This window comes from Daktulosphaira vitifoliae, unplaced genomic scaffold (genome assembly GCF_025091365.1).
Source record: "Daktulosphaira vitifoliae isolate Bord-2020 unplaced genomic scaffold, ASM2509136v1 Scaffold_1, whole genome shotgun sequence".
In the NCBI taxonomy this organism is placed as follows: Eukaryota; Metazoa; Arthropoda; class Insecta; order Hemiptera; family Phylloxeridae; genus Daktulosphaira; species Daktulosphaira vitifoliae.
The window spans coordinates 81,529,204-81,551,873 of NW_026099572.1; the positions used below are offsets into that span (position 1 = coordinate 81,529,204).

A 22,670-nucleotide genomic window follows, 5' to 3' on the forward strand; every position below is an offset into this window, starting at 1 on the left:
GTGGGAAAAAAAAAAAAAAAAAAAAAAAAAAAAAACACATCTTAGTAAAATCAATACCTTCTCAGCTTCGCATCGAAGCTAAAATTGTAATTATTGAATTAAAAAACTAATCAAATAGAAATATTTTAAATATAAAGGTTATAATTATAAAAAATAATACTTAACCTAATGAAATTCTTTAGTAAAATAAATTTATGTATATTTTTATTAATAGAAAAGTTTATACAGTATATTTTTTTTTAATTACAAACCCTTATTTTTTGGTCAAATAATGTTTTTTTCGTTAAAATGTATAGATTAAAATTTGATTTATTTTTATAAACCATATTAAATAGCACTTTTATTGCAAAAAAACACATCACTGTGGGACTGCATCTCAGTTGGGACATGTATTGATGATATCTGATAGTAATTAAAATCATTATTATAAAAATCGCTTCGCTGAAAATCTAAAGATGTTTAATTTTTAGAAGAAATTATTGACTTATTCCAAAGGTAACAAAAAAGGAATTTTTTAACATATGTTGGACAATTTAAATTTCATTTCTAATATTTTATTGGCTAGACTAGGGATTCAAACAGCTAAACAGGATTCGTTATTTAACGAATTCAATTTTTTACTAATTAATAACCTATTCCATTATTTTTATCGTGATTACAAGTTTCATGATCTATAAGTATAATATATATATATATGAATAACTACTTATTACTATAATTAAATGTAGTATGATACTGAGATTAATTAAGCATTTTAATTATTACGGAGAAATTAAATATAGTTATAAAGTTGTTGTATTCCTAGTGATTATTTTAATATTAGCAACTTGATTACTCCTAAAATAATAACTACATTAAGAAAATTATTTTTGGTATTTTTAAAATTTATATACTTCTCGATTTATTATTATTGATTTATTTTATTTTATCCCTTATACATTATAAAGTTGAAGAAATTTTGTTAAGATAAATAATTTTGTTTATATTTATAAGCTTTGCACTTAAAAATGTTGTGTTCGATTAGTTTACCTCAGTCAATTGAAAATTATTATTAGTAGGCTATTACAGACAATTCCAGTAATTCAGTATACATTAAAATATCAGTTCGTCGGTTTGATACCCAAGTAAAATTTACGTATATTCTTCTGCATTACTTTTTTGTGTTGTGAGCTTACCAGTAATTTTTAAATAGTATAATGATTTTACGTTAACGCAAAATACGTTTGAGTAAAATAATAAACTTGTATCTTCTTTTTTCGTCTTATACAGTCACCAAATATTAGTTGATGTTTTAATTTAATTGTTATACAAGACAGCCATATAGTGTAATAAATTCCAATGGTCACGTATTTAAAAACAAAATAAAAACAAAGCGATGTATCAAAGAGCAATGAACGAACAACGTGACCGTATTTAATTGTGTAGTTACTCCCAGACATTAAATTAAACAAACTGTCGTGTGATTATGGAACGTTTAACATTCCATAAGTGCATGTTTAATTGGGCTATATGGTTTTCAAAAAGCCGTTAATATTATTTGCAATAGCTTACTACTGTTACTTGACTTCATCACGTCCAAAGACATGGTAAAGCTTTTCTGTTCGCGTTATTTAATCATAGCGCTCTTACTTTGGTCTTACGGTAAATGATTTTGTAATTTATTATATTTATAATTTACAATTATTGTAGCAAACATATTAAATAATATTTGACTACAGGTTTTTATTTGGCATCAACAACTAAACAATTGTCAAGAAGTATAAAGAATGATACTGCAACGGGTAAGTGGTCTAATATATATTTTTAATAAGTCAATCAAATATTTATTGGTCTTCAAAGAATTATAGGTTTTATGGAGAGACACATAACAGACACAAGTGTTTCTAGTAAAAAAGAGCAACGGAAGGAACGCCATAGTGTGTTGTTACACAAGATTCAAGTGAAAAGTAAGTAGATTGACAAAAAATCGCTAGAGTTGACAAAATTCTCTATTGATTTCTGTTTGTTCAGTTAAATTTGACATTTAATAAAAGTTATTTCAATGTCCTACCTAATAAAAATACCTAATGTATTAAATTTAAAGATAATTAATAGATTAAATTTAATATTTTTCTTGAAATTTACACAAAATTAGTTCTTAATTTAATAACACAACAATTGATATTCTAATTTAATTTGTTTACATAATAATAATTTTTTGAGTATTGTTAAAAAATCAGAAGCTATGATGCATCATATGACTATTCTTATCCTATTATTTCTTAAATAATGATTAACACAAGAAATTAAGTTAGTAACATATTTAGGGTAATCCGTTTATCATAACACAGTCATATACTTACAAAACAATTTCGATAATATATTTTTTTTTCCAAAGATTTAACCAATAAAAAAAAAAAATTTTTTTAATTTCTAAATTTTGTGATTTACTTACAAACAATTTTGAGGTGTCGATAACAATTTTAAAACAAGTACCTATTACGTTACAAGCATTTTAATACATTGAGAAAGTATACAGCGCGAGGAGGTTCATCTCGAACTTGTGTACGTATAATTCGCCAGCGTTCCATACCCACTCTATGTATTAATAGACTTGTAACTTAATAGGTACTTGTTTGTAAGTAAATCACAAAATTTAGAAATTAAAAATTTTTTTTTTTTTTTACATGTTTTAACTAGCTTATGAAATAAGAAATTACCTAATTAAGAAAGTCTCTGTTAGATAACAATTTTTAGGTCTAGTACTTTAGATATATAGTNCTCTGTTAGATAACAATTTTTAGGTCTAGTACTTTAGATATATAGTCAGGGCCGTCCCTACACTTTGCGGGGCCAGGGGCATAACTATATTTGCGGGGCCTACCAAAAAACTCTCTCAAAAAATTACACTCACGTAAGTCGTAATCTCAACCATTTCAAATGTTAACATACATAAAGTATTATTTCAAAAATAATATAACATTCTATTTCATTTATTTAATAATGTAATATTGTCAAATAAAAATTCAAACTACATTTATAATATATGTAAATAGTTAAGTCAAAGAAAACTTAAGATTATTTAAGTGCGTTAGCGCGGGGCCCAAACGAGGAGTCCGAAGCACGGGGACCGGGGCGTGGGCCCCGCTCGCCCCGGCCTTAGGACGGCCCTGTATATAGTGTTCAGTAAGCAATTACTTACTGAACCCTTTTCCTTAGGAAATGGGTTTTTATTCATCGTTTGTAAGAATTCACTTGTTTCCTTACTTTTTAAATACTCTGTATTTAAGAATATAGACTGAGGGAGAGACACAAATATAATTATTTCTCATAAAAAATATTTAATCAGCACTTCTCTTACCAACTTGAAAAAAAATGTTAATAACTTAACAAGTACTGGTCCAATCGTTGTTATCGACCAGTCATTGTCATAATTAGATAATTTTCTATTTTACAGGTTAGTTAAATATGTATGTTGTTATCATAAAAATAAATAAAGTTAGCACTCTAATAAAGCACAAGAATAACTTACAGAAATACTTAATAAATAATAAATCAATAATAATATGTAACTTAAAAAAGCCAAAAAAATTGTTTCCAAAATTATTTTTATCCTGTGAGTAATTGAGTGAGTTATAATAACCGGGTCACCATGTAAAGAATATAGTTCATTGTGAATTTAATTAACAATTTACCATGATGGTAATTTTAGTTTGTCATAAAATGTATGAATACATGAAGAATATTTTACAAATAAATGAACTCAATTTGAACGAACCTTGCAATGAATAAAGTGCCAAATTTAGTTGAATATAACATATTAACTTCTACACATGGTTTAATTTAGAGTCTTTTATAAATTAAGTATCTTATTAACAACCAATTGAATTAAATTGCTTGAATGTATGTGAAATATACATACATATATGTACGTATGTTACCATTTCAAAAAATTAAGAAGCTACCTTTACATATGATGGACTGAAAAATATTTAATGAATTGTAAATAAGAAATAAAGACCTTAAAAAAGATAGAAATTTTTTTTTTTTTAAAGAAATCTAGTGGTTAACAATATATCAATCAAACAATATATATATATATTTAACTGTGATGCTTTTTTTTTTATTTTCATGATTTAAAATAAGTATAGAAGAAAAATGGTTATGTCATACTATTTTTCTTCCTTAAACATTCTTTAAATTGTAGCAAATTCTTGTTCATGGTAAATAAAATAGCATTTCTGGGCTAGTAATAATTCCATAAGTATTATTATATACATATAAATAAATACACTTTTTCTCTTTCATATCTAATGTATAGTCTTTGTCAAAATACAACCAAACATTTAAACTATAATGTACAAAAATACACACATCCAGGTAATGTGCTGCAGCTAACAAGTCCATATAACCACATGCAGAAATTACATTTCCTAAAAAATAAATAAGAGCTTAGTCCTTATCAAATTTTATTAAAATTTTTCATGTAATAAAATAACATGTTTAAACAACAGTTAGTTTCTTAGATTTGGAAAAAGGCTATGTCTCATTGAATTTTTTAAAGTATAAAACAGATCTAATATATAGATAATTTTTTTTTAATAAGTAAATTGTTCTTATATTCTCTAATATTCAATAATAAAATTGTCCTTATCCCTCCTCTATCTCTCCCTATTATTAAAAATAATATCAACTTGAGTTTTTTAAATGGAAATATATATATTTAATTAGGTTAAAATAAGAAAATGATAAGATTACTGGTCAATAACAATTTTTGAACCCGTATTTTTAAACATATTAACACTTTTATACTATGACAACAGTAGGATTTGCTTTTTTGTGCCGCACTAATTAAGCATAAATGTTTCCTTTTAATGTCTTAAGTTGATGCTATTTTAATGGAGGAAGAGGGACGATACGCACATTTTTTATATTTTGAAAACTATGGAACATAGGTTACTATTAACTTATTAAAAGAAAAAATTATAAAATGTTTTATAATTTTAAGATATGGTGAGTAATAGTTAAACACTTTGTATTCATCATGAACATTATAAAATAATTACTTTATTCTAAGTTCATAATATTACATAATGTATTTGATTTTAAAAAATGTCAAACGAATACAAATTTTTTCATCTTATGAAATCGAAACTAATTAAGAAAATATGGTAAAAATATAAAATATAAATAAAGATTTTTATTTTTTTTTATTTTTACCAAATTATAACCAGTCTAAATCTCTTTGGTCAATTGACCAAATTTTGAACAGACAATGGACATCACGCCAACCCTAGTAAATTTGCTCCATAATTCAAGTCATCCCTTAAAATCTGCCGTCCAGGCACATACACCCAGTCCCCCAATCACCCGTAGATGTGACCTTGCTAATCGTCAATAACTTTCTTATTTAAACACAATTAAAAAAGTATTTTCAAAATTATTTAGTGTAATACCTTCGTCTTTGTCCAAGTAAAAACTAAAATCTGCTCTACAAAGTGGACATATATTTGTGTCTTTTAGTAAAAGGTTTTCAATACAGTGATAACAGAAAGAGTGGCGACAACTATTCAAAACTACAGGGATATCAGATTCTGTAAAGCAAATTGGACATTCTTCAGCTCCATCTAATTTTTAACATAAGAAATACCATATTTAACAAAAGTTAAATTAAAAATTTAAATAACAAAATTATTTTTTAAAAGTGATACTTATTATAATAATTGGAAATAAAATATTTTTTAAACTTACCTTCATTATATGGTAAAACTAAAATAATTTAAAAATGTATCAGCAGTTTTGTTATTTTCTTAAAATTAATTTATCAATTAATTATAATGTTAATGTATTTAGAAATTTCGAATTATACCTAAGGCAAATGGAGCCTGATAATTCAATAATTCCTTCTCAGGAGGGTGTTTAAGTACTTTTTTTCGCATCAAAACATGTCTTGGGAGAGCAACGATTCTAAAGAAATTTTTGGTCGCAAAGAGATACTCATTATGTCAAATAAATCAAAACAAGATTATTTACATTTGTACATAGGCGTTTTTGTTTAAAAGTTATAGTTTACGTTTTTTTAAACTGTATAAAATCGCCTATGTAAATATGTAGATAATTTTTCATATCTAATTTGACATATTGATCATCTTTTACTATCATTCAGTCCTTCAGAATTTTTGCTCTTCCGACACATATTTTTTGATATTTTTAAAATTATTTATGCTGTTTTCTGGAGCAACTAGCGAAGTCCGTTGTATACGTGCGACTATCGGTGTTTTTGACTTGGAAAACCGATTTTGACGATATCATTAATTCGTTATCGCTCGGCGTCGACGAAAACAATAATTGAATTTTTCATTCAATAATGCAAAGAGATCTAATTTAATTTTGTGTGGAATGGTAAATTTTAATTACATAATAATGTTAATTTTATTGAGATCGTGTTAAAGTAAGTTAAAGTTTTATCTGACAATGCTGTAATAAGTGTAAAAAATCATAATCTCTACACGGGATTTATATTATCATTATTCACAAAATAAAAATAAAATAATTAGAATTGTTTTTCTGTATTTAATTTTCTATTTATCAATAATATAAACTGGTATACTGTATGCCTAACTAGCAAACATATTTATCAAAATATCTTAATATCTTAACAATAAAACCTACCCTTTCCATTTTTTGTATAAGAAACATAAAATATAGAATGGGGGGCAGTAGCGGATCCCTCCTCAGCTACTGGCTTACTGATTAAATTACCTTTACCTTTAATTTAAACTTAGAATCTAAAAATCTAAAAATAAAAATAATAAGTGCATGCGAATTGTGTAGGAACACCCATTGCTTTATCGAAATAACATCAATAATAGAAATACAGGTGATCAAAATCTGGTAAGACACTCATTTTCTCAGAAAATATTGAGAATTTTAAATTTTATTATAGAGAAAAAATATCAAGTTCAAAAAACTTTACAATCATGTATAGTCAAACCATTATTTTTTTCGTCTTTTCAAGGATAAAAACCTTTATTTATAATTTTCTTAAATGGGAATCCTTATTTTTAACTTTATAATATGATAGAAAAAAAATTACAAACAATTTTGTTCTTATAATTTTTTTATCCGATTAACCATTCGTACGTTACAGCTTGTTAATTATTTTAGGCCAAATTTATATATTCTTATTTTACTGTATTTAATACAGAAGTCATTATTTTTATTTGTTGTTGCATAAACCAAATTTTATTGATCAAGTTATGACAGGTAAATTAGCTATAAAAATGTACCACGCACTAAATGACTGATAACAATAATAGATTCAACCCGGGTTTTCAGTGTATTATTAATAGCTAAGTCTATCGTTTTGCAAGACTAAAGGATCTAACAAAATTACCGGCTGCACTGCCACCGATATTATGAAACGTAATAAACGACAATATTTTTTCTGGAAGTCAAAATCTTTAAACAATTATAAAACGTAATCATAAGAACAAAATTGTTTGTAATTTTTTTTTTTATCATATTATCAAATCAAAAATAGTAGTTTCCATTAAAAAAAATTATAAATAAACATTTTTATCGCTGAAGGGATAAAATAAAAATTTATTTAACTTCATATTATTATAGAGTTTTATAAACTTAATAATTTTTCGTTTTACAAAAATTTTAAATTCTATATATATATATATATTTGTACTGATATACTGTATTATAACTCTACTAAGTAACATAGTTGGATCAAGTATAATAATATCTGACAGTGATTAAAATCACTATAAAAAAAAAGCTTCGATGCAAATCTTTAAATAGTGTTTAATTTTAAAAAAATTAGTAGAATATTCCAAAAGCTACATGATCTGCTATTTCCTTATTAATATCCTGATTAAGATAAAATATATCGAATAAAAATGGGATTATTAAAAAATATTATTTCCCATAAAAAATTGTATTGATCCATACATTTTTCAAAAAGTTATAGCATAATAAAGTTAAAAATGTAAAGATAAAATCGAGAATTTTCACACAATAATAGCATTTGGTAGCCATTTTCACCGTAAAGACCAAATAAAGTCAGAATTTTTTTTTTTCCATAATAAAGTATATTACATTAGCTTTAATTTAAGATATACAAGTGTTAGTATTTCTGGAACACTTAAAGTTAAGTTGAAAAAGTAAATTTTTTGTGAAAAAGTTGTCATTTTAAATCCCTTCCTGTGGTCAGGTAAAAAGTCAAATTTATATAAAAAAATAAAATGATATTGATTTGTGTCATTTTTGAAAAAGTTATGGCAGTTTTAAGTAAAAAGAATTGAAAAAATTTCGAAAATAAGCGATTTTTAATTTTGTAATTTTTTTGGAGATTTCCTNTTTCGAAAATTAGCGATTTTTAAATTTGTAATTTTTTTGGAGGTTTCCCCCATTTACGGGGAACGAGGGAAATTTTTTCAATTTTTAAGGGTAATGTCTTCGACTAGATACGATTTGTGATCTTTTGACGTATCGTTGAAAGAAATCCGTTCGGTGAGAGCTGAGAAAAAGTGGTAACAGACACAAAAAAAAAAAAAACACATCATAGTAAAACTAATACCTTCTCAGCTTCGCATCGAAGCTAACATCTGAATATTTTTTTTATTTTACAGATAACACTAGTTTACAAATAAAAAAAAATGTTCTGACCTATGACATATAATAGTCATTTTTTATGTAAAATCTTCCGCTGAGTCCAAAAATGAAGTCCAAACTACAAAAAGTAGAACAGTTTTTGAGTTATTGCAAAATTAGTGTTTTTCGTATACCTCAAAAAAGTTTTTAATTTATTTTCTAAATATCTTTAATTGCGTTCAACCGATTTTCAATTTTTTTACATAAAATTAAACAATATTAAATTACCTTTAACTTTTGTCTTGAACAATTTCTGATTTGACTTTTTTCTCGTTTGCTATATACGAATTTACAAGATTGTTTTTTTTTTGAAAACAATCAGTAATAGAAAAACTTATTATTTATTAATATTTTGAATAACATATGAAATTTACTTTATTAAAAGTTATTTTTCTAAATCCATGCTAAAACAGTTTCAGTTTTCTTAATTCTGTAGCAAATTATTCAATATTTTCAGAGAATTTTCATTTTTTTTTTTATAATCGAAAATTTACTGTAATCCCGATAAACTGTAAAACTAATTTAATTTAAAAATATCCCAATAAAACTATAGGAAAAAAACCTCAAGTTATTTAAAAAATCGAAATTTTGTTCAAAGGTAATATTGTGAGTAATTTTGCAATATTTTTTTCCATATTTTACAAAATTAAAGTACCAAATAATAAAAATTCTGATATTTGAAAAATTTTTTTTATTATTTCAATTGCGCACAACATCTTCATTTTTTTATCAATCTTACAAAATAATACATCATTTAATTTGTTATACATTAGAGTATAATGTCTGTTAAATATATTGTTGATAAATTTAATTTTATTGGTGTATTTTACGTAAACTCTGAATTTTTTCTGATATTTTGAAAAAAATGATAAAAAATCAGTGGTAAAATCGTAAATAGCAAACGAGAAAAAAGTCAAATTAGAAATTGTTCAAGACAAAAGTTAAAGGTAATTTAATATTGTTTAATTTTATGTAAAAAAATTGAAAATCGGTTGAACGCAATTAAAGATATTTAGAAAATAAATTAAAAACTTTTTTGAGGTATACGAAAAACACTAATTTTGCAATAACTCAAAAACTGTTCTACTTTTTGTAGTTTGGACTTCATTTTTGGACTCAGTGGAAGATTTTACATAAAAAATGACTATCAAATGTTATAGATCAATGTTGTTCTAAACTAGTGTAATTGAGTAATTTACAATAAAGTAATTAATTTGTAACGCTAAAGAAACATACCTGGATCTATAAATTTTATAAAATCCTTTAAATAATCATCAAAAGATTCTTCCACAAGAAAAAGTTGTTTAATGTGATCATTTGATTTTATGCTCTAGTTTATTCATACATTAAAACAATTTTAAATATTAATAATAACACAGGTTAAAAAAAAATGTTTTTAGCTTATTTTTTAATGATAATTTTGTTTTTAGAAACATCTAAAAGATTTAAACTACCATTATTTTTTGAAAAATATTGGTGTTTGTGCTTTTTAAAAAATTCACTAAAGACATAGGATTTTATGACCTTGTCGTAGGATTTTGATTGATATGTTACATAATCTCTTGGACTATATATATGTAATATAGAGAATAATTAATGATTGATTAGAATTAATGAATTTTAAAATTTGTTATCAAATTCAATATAATAAAAGAAATTTCGTAATTTTTTATTTGGGAAATAATGCAACTAATTTCAAACATTAATAATAGACACTATATTATTTTATTAATAATAATGTATTATTTTATTTTTTTCACACAATATATTTATTTTAATATAGTTATATACCTTATCATTATTTAAAACTATAATATTTTTTAATCAATAAACATACAAAAAATAGTAAAAATCCATTATTTTATTTTTATAGCCACAAAACCAAACTTTTTTAAATAATATTTTTTTCATCTTTGGTAATGTATAAGTTACTAAAATCCAGTATTTAAAACCAAGACTTAAAATATTTGTCCAGCATAATTGTATTTTAAAAATGTTTTAACTTACTAAACAAATTTTTTTTTGTAGTTTTATACTGAATTTTTCATCACCACATATTAAGTCAGACAAAACTTTGTATAAATTAAAGTTGTCCGATAAAACTTCATTATAATTAAATTCCTTATGTTCATTAAATGTAAATCCCAAACGTATACATTTTTCTCTTTTCCATTCTTCGTCAATTGGATTGTAGTAAAATTGAACATTTAAATATCTACTATTAACTATCAATTGTTTTTTATCTAATAACTGAACACTTGATATATATCTTATAATCTGAAAACGGGAAATAAAAAAATTAATTGAAATGCTAAAAATTGCTCAACGTATTAATTTTTAAATTTCTATTTCAAATCAATTAATCATAAAAACCCAATAAAGACAGAATGTGGCAACGTGGGAACCTACAACAGACGGCACTATTATAAATCTAACAGTGATTAAAATATTTGAAAAAAAATTCGATTATTCCAACTTTCGTTAAATGATTATAATTTCAGTACAAATTGAAAATGTTATTTATCATAAGGCAATAGTAGCTTGAACATTTTTTTTTTTTGAAGGAAAAATAATTCCCCTCCTTTTAAAAAGCTTATTAGACTAACATAAAAATCTGCGAAAATCCTTATATTGTAAAATGTAACAAAGCTGTATTTTAATATTGTAGTAAATATATGAAAAATTATTAAATAACTTCTATATCAGTATAGTATAAATTTTTAACACAGTAGTAAGCAGTTTTAAATTCTTAAGTAAAATAATAATGTCATATAAAGATAAAATCCATGATAAGCAAATTAACAATAGAATGATCAAGAATATATAAAGGGAAACAAAATAAATAATGGAGATTGATTTTTAGCGCGTGAAACTGTATTTCGAACGGCTTAATTTATATTGTGTTACATTGTATTTTGATTTTGTTTATTACGTTCCGTAAATAAAAGATAGCCGTTCAAAACCTGAATATATTGTATCTACCGTGTTATTGAAATTGTGTGTATGTGAGGCAAGAGTCAAGATTGGACTCCTGATCCTTTAGTCGATCTTAACAATTAGTGCGTGTGCTGGCTAGTTTTTGGGTTTAACCATCCTTTAGTAGATATAGTGAAAACGTAGAAGTTACTGGTGACTGACGAAGAGCACCCTTGGGTCTACTATTTTTGAGCTAGACTGTGCTGACGGGTCTAAAACCTAACCTTTTAGTGTTTCAATAATTGAAGGGATTGGGACTGACCAGTGTAACCAACGTGAGGACTTGAGAAGAGCTATAAACGACAAACTTGTCATTAAAATTATTAATTAATTTGTGTACTTTTTTGTTTCTACGTCGCGTACTACCAACTTACGACAATATATACTTAATAGACACAGTATTGCCAAAAAGTTTCCAAACATTTATTTTTCTTAAAAAAATTGTTACTTTAAACCCTTTCCTTTTGTCAATAGGAAAATAATAGAATTTTCAAAAAAATTAAATTTTAATAAAGTGGACATATCTAAGATAGTCCTAAAAAATGTTTATTTTTATTCATTCACTTTCAAAACTAATACCATCTCAGCTTCTCAACATTACTTCCTCACTTATCACCTTATAAGTTTAGTTCAAATAATATTTAAAAGGACTGAATTATAAGTTGAAGGATTATTCCGCAAATATCTACTTATTTTACAATATTTTTTTGTTGCCTTTTATACCATCTATTACTCTTATATTCTTAGATCCTCTATTCATTCTGGACTGAGATTTATAAATAATATTAAGTGCAATAATTGGTTTAGTTTTTATATTTTTTCATATTGATTTAATCTGATACCTGTGTCAGTAGACTCCTTGATCCATCTTTATTCGGCCTTATACTTTAAAATATAGTTAATTCTTTCAATACTTAAATTATAGGAAATTAGAAAATATTTTAATTATGTTGAACGAATGAACGTTAATTTTAACATTACTAGATACTGATTAAATTTTTTTTTATTGAAAATAATAATTAATATTGAATATATTTGTATACGCTAATTATTAGCTATTAACTAATCAATATTTAATGTTTCATATAAAAACTGCATATATATTTTTAAATTTTCAGGCTTACATCATTAATCATATTAAACCAATATAGTTAAAAAATATATAAATAGATATTCATATATTTATGAGGTGATAATGAGTTATAAAATTTTTAAAAGTTATAGTAATAATTATAAACAAGTTAAAAGTAATGATTAACAATTTTTATTTTTTTATTTTGCTTATCAATAAAATAATTTTTGATTTTTATTTTAAACAATATTCAGTTTGTTATAAATTGTGTATCACTAGCTTTTTCTGTAAACAAAAAATCTTTCAATGCCTTATTTTCTATAAGTAATAAATTATAATGTTTTTGATAAAAATTATATTTATTATGATAATGTTTTCTTCGGTGTCTATAAAACAACAAAAACATCTCGTACATAGAAATATGATATTGATATTTTTTTAAACGTTTTAATAAAATCCTAATTTAAAACGATACATGATACCTATAAACGTTGTCAACGTAATCAATCGTATAAAAACAGCTTTATTTTCACTAGATTAAGACTAAATCATGTAACTTAAATAAAAAATTTTTAAGTTACTTTATTTGAAAAATAAAATAAAAATGTTTACAAATTGGATTTTTACTAAAAATCTGACGATCAGAACACATATCTATAACCATTAACTAAAAAAATTGAAACTTATATACTTAAACTTAATATACTATTAAAACAGAAATAAGTTTAAGGGAAGCAAAAAGTTTTATCTAAAGATTAAAGAGTAAACTTGAGCATCATAATCGTCATACGAAATCACCCATTTTATTACCTTACAGTTATGTGATTGTTTAACCAGACTATATGAAACCAGATGTTTACTTGACCCGATAACAAAATGGCGTTTTGATTGGCAGCAGAAAAATCATTGCAACCACATTTATAAGCGCAAAAATTCTGTTAATTTATTTTATTATTAAATCTGCTGTAATATAAATATTATGAAATTCCATAAAAAAACATGATTATTGATATAACTTATTTTAATACATCATAAAATTAAGGTATTAAACTCATAATCTCTCATTTAGCCTTATTTATTATCCATTATAATTAAAAATCCCTAAATTAGTTATGCAAATTAAGTAATTCTCAATTTTTATAATATAAATTATTAACTACTTAAATTTGACTTAAGCAGTTACAATTGGTTTTGTTTCTGTACACAAATACAAATTAAGCGAGCTATAGATGCAGGCTTCCTATTTTATTAGGCTCTGAGGTAAAATTTCTATAAGAGAAGAAATGATTTTAAGTAGCAATTGGAATCAATTTTATATGTTATAATTAATTACGTACTATCTGGCCGGAAAAATGTAGAGGGTCTAGATACCCCCAATACATTTACTTATGTACCCATCCCCTAAGGATATTTTTGTAGACTCTATACTTGCGTATACAGTAACTCACATTATGTAATTCAAATGAAGAAAGCCTAAAAATTTGTTTACATTTGTTATTTTACAATAATAAAAAAGATATTTTAAATGAAATAATAATTTAATATATTATGTAGTAAGCTACAAATATTTAATTTCGCTTATAGAATGCTAACCTTCTTCTATTTAACACATTATTTACCTATCCCAACCATAAACCTGTTCTAGTCCTGCATTAGTTAAAATGCAGGGTGCTATTACCCTAGAACAATAGCATCTTGCATAAGTATACTAGATTATTAAGGTGCACAAGGTAGAAACCGTTACTCCAAATCATCCCTATTGTTAATCAACAATCCTGCGACCCTCTAGAGCATACCATTCATAGTGTATTCAATAATATCTAGTTTGTATATGTTGACACTTGTGTTTTGCTCTTTCGTGTGATCACAAGTATCTTAATTCGTGTTTATTTTTAATTATTTGTAAAATAATTATTCAGTGTAGTATAATTATCAAAAATTAATTAGTAGTTTTCTTTTAAAATAAATTTTTTTCTTTTTTGGTTTTAAATTTCAGAAAATAAAGGAAAATGGAAATATTTTTTTATTTTATGTTTATAATTTAAAAAATAATTGTTAAAAAATAAACTTGATTCACTGAAAATAATCCATGGGTTCCTTTCAACAAATGACTTATCATAACAATAATAATAATAACTAAAAAATAAAAATTGTAAAAAATCTAATTATTTATTATATCTAAAATAATTAAAATTTTATAAAAAATATAATACTATTAATAGTTTCAGTATTACTCATAACAATTTTTTATTTAAATTTAGATTACTTTATTACATCTTTAATTATTACATAATTAATATTATCTTAATTATTACATTATTTTTCAAAGGAATCAGGAAAACGTTGATCAACTTCTGGACCTTCGACTTCCCTATCAGAGTATTGCAGTTGGAATGAAAACGTATCAAGCCACCAATAAATTACATTTTTCTTCAAAATATTCAATAGATTTTATTAGTATTATGGATAAACTTTTTGATATTTTTAATTCTTCTAAACAACCGGGCTTCAAAAAATTTCAATCGACCATTTAAATTAACTTTTAAACAAGATAATCATCTAAAATTTATGTTTAATTTTTTTCTAATTTAAAAGTAATTGATAATAAAAGTGGTAATGATGTTATATATGGTATGAAATTTATAAAAGGTTGGTCAGTCTGGCTTGGTCTTACTATGGAAGGATTTGAAATTGTCAAAATCAACAGTTCAACAAGAAACTTATGTGCTTTATACTGGAAGTATAAACCAAGATTGCCTTGAAAACCTTTTTTGTACTTTTCGACAGCAAAATGGAAACAATATGAATCCAACACCTTATCAGTTTTTATATGCCTTTAAAAAAATATTTTTACTTAATTACTTTCAACATTCAGAAAATGCTAATTGTATTTATAATTTAGATGATTTGGCTCAAATTCCAAATCAATCCCAGGTTCAGATATTAACAAAAATTTTTCAAATAATTCTCTTTTTCAATTCAAGAAATCAATAGCCTTTTTCATTGGACCAATTGATTATAGAGATTTAGAAATTCCAAATCAAAATTCATTCATTTATGTTTGCGGTTATATAACGAAAAAATGTTTAATTCAACATTTTTGTGAAATATGTATAGAATATGCTAAAAAGTCAAGATAAATTAGATAATTCATTTTTATTATGTTATTTTAACGCTAAGGAAAATCATTATGAAGATTTCTATAATTACTTGTATAAATTAGAAACCATTTTTATAGAAAATTTTCCTATATTATCTATTGAAAAAGGAGTTGGTGATAAACTTAAATTACAAATGCTAAATATTATCTATGAATAACGATATAATAATTTTGACAGTGGTTATCTTATACAAATTTTTATTAGTTTCAGGATTTATTCTACAGTAAAATTTCTAAAAAGAAACTCAGTATCCGAAAAAAAACTTAAAAATAAAAAATTAGCAATTCTCCAGCATTTATAAATTAAGTTTTTTCATTAATACATACATTATTTTAATTTATAATTAACTTTAAATTTTTTTTATTATTAAATTTAAAATTAAATTATTTTTCTAGGTGTATGGAATGGTTTCTTTACTATGAGGACTATTTTATTGGAAAATTCAGTGATACTGTGTCATACCAGTATTGCAAACATTTTGTATTTTGTATTGTTGTATTTTATTTTACCTATATATATTTTTAATTTTTTATTAATCATGAATTTATTACTAATATATTTTTTTATTCAATAAAATATTAATTTAAATAAATAAAATTTGTTGTTCAAATTAATATACAATACCATATTTGAACTTTTACAATTTCATATAGATAACGAATAAATAATGCGTATTTGACTTAATTGATAAATAAATAACAGCAAGTACATCCCAAAAAGTTAAAATTTAATTTAGAATGTATATCATAATGACAACCAAATGTACTTACCAAAAGTTTTACAGCTTTATATATTATAAATAAAACTAACTAAACGTTCACAAAAAACTAATGAAAAAATAATAAACATTACACAAAACTTCAACTTCATACATATTAAACACAATATTCATGATGTCAAATAATATTTAAAATGAAATTTTTATTAGGACAAAATTTTATCAAAAAAAAATAAGTATTCAAACAGTTATGTTTGATTATCGTTCAAGTAATTAAAATGCAGTGTTTCAAATTCCGATATCATTGATAATTTTTGTAACTAATAGAGGAATTGCACAATATAATTGTAAAATATTTGCACAATAATGTGAAGTAGTACAACAGTCTTTACTGCTTTGTCTGCTATCCAATCAGAGAGATAAAAATTTTTTTCTAGGGTTCTCGGCCAAATGAACTATTTGTTTTCATATAGTCTGTGGTAGTGGTTCGACATTTTAATTGGCCCTTTTATTTAAGTTAATTTCATAGTGCCCATAATTTTTCTGAAATCGTTTGATTGAACAACCGGTTGCCAAACAAGTTACTTGTTAACATGGAAACACTAAGGTATTTACATCACACCGCTTATAAAAGGAAATATGCTCCGAATGTTAAAAAGGTATTTTATGCCATTTTTTTATAACATTTAAATTTGGGTCGATTTTAATTAGTATTCCACGCTGTGTTCTGTAGCCTCTAATAAACTGGTCTGATATACAATTCATAATTAATTTTAAAGTCTTGAATGGCTAAGAATTATATTATAAATTATAGTATATAAATATACTATAATTGGGTAGAAATAGTTCAGTTATTTTACTGTATATATGTACATGGTAATTTTATTTATCATTTTTTTTTATAAATTCAGGATAACACACTAATATTCTCGGAAACTATTGAAAGTTTTAAATTTTCATGGAGGAAAATATAGAATGATTAAAAAGACTGATAAAGCAATATGTAGTTAAATACATTTATTTCCCTTTCAGACTTTAAAATCTAAACTTTAATTTTCTTTAATGGGAATACATATTTTGACTTTAATGATATGATAAAAAAAAAAATTCAAACGCTTTTATTCTTATATATTTTTAGCTTCAATGCGAAGCTGAGAAGGTATTAATTTTACTATGAAGTGTTTTTTTTTTTTTGTGTCTGTTACCACTTTTTCTCAGCTCTCACCAAACCAATTTCTTTCAACAATACGTCAAAAAATCACAAATCGTATCTAGTCGAAGACATTACCCTCAAAAATTGAAAAAATTTTCCTCGTAAAAGGGGAAATCTCCAAAAAAATTACAAATTTAAAAATCGCTAATTTTCGAAATTTTTTCAATTTTTTTTACTTAAAACTGCCATAACTTTTACAAAAATGACACAAATCAATATCATTTTATTTTTTTATATAAATTTGACCTTTTACCTGACCACAGGAAGGGATTTAAAATGATAACTTTTTCACAAAAAATTTACTTTTTCAACTTAACTTTTGAAAGTGTTCCGGAAAAATTGACACTTTTATATATATCTTAAATTAAAGCTAATGTAATATACTTTATTATGGAAAAAAAAATTTCGGACTTTATTTTGTTTTCATGGTGAAAACAGTCAACAAAGTTAATAAAAAAAAAAAACCCAGCACTGTAGGATGGAAATCACTGTCAGATGCTATCTGACAGTGATTAAGTTGTCATTTTGAATCCCTTCCTGTGGTCAGGTAAAGGGTCAAATTTATATTAAAAAAATACATAAAATGGAAGGCAAAAACAATATGCATCTATATAAAAAAAATGATATTGATTTGTTCATTTTTGAAAAAGTTATGGCAGTTTTAAGTAAAAAGAATTGAAAAAATTTCGAAAATAAGCGATTTTTAATTTTGTAATTTTTTTGGAGATTTCCTCCATTTACGGGGAACGAGGAAATTTTTTTCAATTTTTGAGGGTAATGTCTTCGACTAGATACGATTTGTGATCTTTTGACGTATCGTTGAAAGAAATCGGTTCGGTGAGAGCTGAGAAAAAGTGGTAACAGACACAAAAAAAAAAATAAATAAATAAAAAAAAAAAAAAAACATATAGTAAAATTAATACCTTCTCAGCTATGCATTAAACCTAAANAAAAAAAAAAAAAAAAAAAAAAAACATATAGTAAAATTAATACCTTCTCAGCTATGCATTAAACCTAAAATACGATTTTTGTAAAAAAATTCATTTTTATATTCTTTACTTTATAACGCTATAACTCTTTGAAAAATGTATGGATCATTATAATTTTTTTAAGAGAAATAATATATATATATATACATCTTTCATTCGACATACTTTTTTTTTAAATCGGACCATTTTCCTTTATATATTTATATATTATAAATATATATATACAGGGGGTGGACAAAATAATATGAACACCTGACATTTATTTATTAATAAGATGTTGGGCCTCCATTTGCTTTTAAAACCGCTTCAATCCTTCGCAGAATAGATTCAGTATTACCCAAATGTGCGTTAAGTTCTGCTGTAACTTTAGCCACGGTAGTTTTATGTTGTCTTGTCACAATCCGTTTTAATGTTCGTCGGTCCCTGTCAGTCAACTTTGGATTTCGCCCACTATTACTTTTCGCTGATGATGTTTTTCCGTATTTCGTGTATGCTGTCATTACTGTGGACTCTGTCCCTCTTGACACGTTCAACAGTTTAGATGTCTCCGTTACAGACGCTCCCGCTAATCGAGCACCCACTATTTGCCCTCTTTGGAAGTCCGAGAGGTCACGCATTTTATTTTAAGTTTATTTTAACGTTCGTAGTATAACCTGTGTTTTACACTAATATGTTATAAATAACTACTATATTGTAATAATTACTAATTTTACGCCATGTTATCCAAAAATTATACAGTGTAGCCAACTTGCAACAATATGTAACTATATTGCATGATGTTCATATTATTTTGTCCACCCCCTGTATATTCATATATTGTACTTATAAATAATTAAACTTAATCAAAATATAAATAAGGAAATAGTAGATCATGTAGTTTTTGGAATAATCCACTAATTTTTAAAATTAAACACTATCTACAGATTTGCATCGAAGCGTTTTTTACGATAGTGATTTTAATCACTGTCAGATATCATCTATACTGAATCCAACTATGCCACGTTCTCACTGTGTCATGACCCCACTGTTCTGGATTTTTTTTTAAAGAACGAACAATTCTTCTATTATTGTTTATTCAAATTTAAGAAAATTTTTCACAAATTTTGTTTTGTTAATTTGCCGTTTAGCATATATAAATTTTCATTTTTTCGCGATGTCATATAAACAAGTTTATATTTACAAATATTGTTATAATATCTGTCACAAGCATGAAAAAAAAAATTTAATTACATGTTAAAAAAGAGGATTTTCTATCAAACAATATAAATTTTTACGAAGATTGAAAATATTCAATAATTTCAGAGATCATGAGTGTCTTGCCACAATCGATCATTCTGTATATTTGATTTGACTTAATAATTTTTTTTGTAGTATAATAATCATTAATAAAACGTTCTGACAACTTTTAAATGTATTTTTATTCACGCAAAAAACAATTAAATTATTTCATTGTTTAAAGTTCTAATTTCTTTTGATATCCTATTCTGATCTGATTTCATGTCTTACCAAACAGATTAGTGACCCTCGTTGTACAATTTTATATGAACAATTATGGTTACACAATTTTTATGGTGTAAAATGCAGAAATTTTTTTTTTGAAAATGTAATTGTTTACTGTAGCGTAATTTTGAGATATTTTTTTAATTTCTAAAATTGAGGAGATTTTTCAAATTTTCGGCGCTAATAGGTTGACAGTCGCAGACGCCACGTGATACATAAGCGCCCGAAACACGTCATATTTTCAGTTATTGCTCTACTTATTGAATAAATAGTAGTTTGACTCATTATCACCGCATACAATTTATATTAGGTCGTGCAAGTACAACGTACAGCTTCCTTTTACAATACTAAATTGAAACATTTTTACGTTGACTAAGTTATGACGTCGAGGATAAACTCCACCGACTCCGGTTGTACGACACATACGAGGCATATTTAAGGCCCTTTACGTTAAATAATATGTATGTAACAAATTTTACATAAATTTATTATATGCAAACTATATTTATAACGAGGACGTGAAAAGATTTCAATTAAATAAGAGAAAAAATACGTTCTAAGAATTTTTTAACACATATTCACTAATTTGTTTTTTACTTCAAATAGTTTACTATCTATTAATAAAGATTCAAATATACAGCTAATGGTTATTATATAACTATGGTTAAACTTTGTGTTATTCCACAAATTCAATGTTTTGCAGATAATAATGTACAAAAATTACAAAAGTGCTAATATGTGATAGTTGGATATTAAATTTGAATAATATTAAAGGTTTTAGTAAATAATTGTTCCAAGTATATTATATTTTATAAACAGATTATCGATGATCACTATGGGCATTCATCTTTTTTTACCCAACTAATTCAAATCGCTAATAGTAATAAGTGTATAAAATAACAATAATTATAATTACTTGTTGTACTCCAACAACAGTGTTTTCTTCATTTAAGGAAGTTGGTTCAACTGAAAACGTAGGTATAGTAATTATATTCATAAAACAAAGTAATATTTCGAAACTTAAATAGAAACTCATTTTTAAAGATGATTACTATTGCAACAGTAATGAAAATACAGTATGGCAATATAATTTCAATAGTATTGAAAAAAGTGAAGTAGAATTTTTATTATAAAATTAATTTTGTTTATATAGCTCAATTTTATAGTCTATTTTTAATAATTTAAAATATGGTAAAACAAAATAAATGTTTCAATCGTACGTATTTTAATTTATACTTGTATTAATCAAATTTAATTGGCATATTTACATATATTTTTATAAAAGAAATTAATTTAAAATTCAACCAAATATATAATTTATTATTAAATTAATTTTCAAATTTTATTATTAATTTTGCTTGTATGCATTATAATATCTCTTGATAAATTGGTATTTACTTTCTATAATAATAGCAATAATTAAAAAATAGTAATATTATTCAATTAAAAACGTATTTTTAAACCGTATTTTTAAGTCTAAATAAATATATTCTTGTTAAATAGGTAACTAAAAAATTATTATATATCAATAAGAAATAGGTCGTCTATTTTATCGTTACACTTTTCAAAATTTCAAGTAATAATTTAATTTAAACACTGACACAATACTATATAGATAAATTAGTTTAAAATTTAAACTAATTTATATTTAATATAAAAATAAAGTTTATAGTTTTAAATAAAATTTAAAGATAATAATGTGACGGTGTCACGTTATCACGTTTACTTAAAAAAGTATTATTATTAGTGATGGGAAATATCGAATAGAAACTATCGAACTATTCGATAGTTGTCCACTATTCGAACTATTCGATAGTCATTCAAAAAATATTCGATAGTTACACAATATATTCGAATAGTTTTTAAACTATTAGATAGTCTATTCGAATAGTTTTTAAAACTATTCGATAGTTTATGCTAAAAATAAACTATTCGGTTGTATAAACACAATTTGAATAGTTATACGATAGTTTAAAATATTTGAAAATGCCAATCACTAATTTTTACTATTATTAATTGTATAATAATTTATTTATAAGTGTTCGTTAATTATCTTCTTATTATAATTAAGTATACTTAATAAAAAAATTTAGGTAGAACTAATCGAATATTTTTTAAAAACATTCGGTAGCCCATTTGAATAGTTTATGCTAAAAATAAACTATTCGGTACTATAAAAACTATTCGAAAATGCCCATCACTAATTATTATCATTGGTAACAAGACACATTGTTGTGAGTTTATAAACAGTGTTTATANTGATCCGTAACATAAGTTTACCAACGACGGGTTAAAAAATTAAAAATTACATAGACAATAATAACATCAGTTCTTTAGATTAAATCTTAAGTCTACTTTATAATGTTTTATGATGTATTAGATTAAATTAAAAACAAAT

The 22,670-nt window shown here is 24.4% G+C and overlaps 1 protein-coding gene across 1 annotated transcript; it reads right to left on the bottom strand.

The window, feature by feature from the left end:
• Positions 1-4,123: 4,123 nt before the first annotated feature.
• Positions 4,124-21,368, bottom strand: LOC126895026 (uncharacterized). The gene is made up of 6 exons (XM_050666472.1): positions 21,189-21,368; positions 10,651-10,920; positions 9,880-9,973; positions 5,731-5,748; positions 5,436-5,606; positions 4,124-4,412 (listed from the first exon to the last, which is right to left on the bottom strand). Exons 1-6 carry the CDS (start codon positions 21,306-21,308, stop codon positions 4,198-4,200), a joined length of 888 nt encoding a protein of 295 aa, XP_050522429.1. The 5' UTR covers positions 21,309-21,368; the 3' UTR covers positions 4,124-4,197.
• Positions 21,369-22,670: the final 1,302 nt, after the last annotated feature.

Coding starts and splice junctions, on each gene's coding strand:
- LOC126895026 (XM_050666472.1), bottom strand. CDS start 21,308: ATGAGTTTCTATTTAAGTTTCGAAATATTACTTTGTTTTATGAATATA. Junction 10,921..21,188: donor CTGTTGTTGGAGTACAACAA/GTAATTATAATT, acceptor TCCCGTTTTCAG/ATTATAAGATATATATCAAG. Junction 9,974..10,650: donor TACAAAAAAAAATTTGTTTA/GTAAGTTAAAAC, acceptor TGAATAAACTAG/AGCATAAAATCAAATGATCA.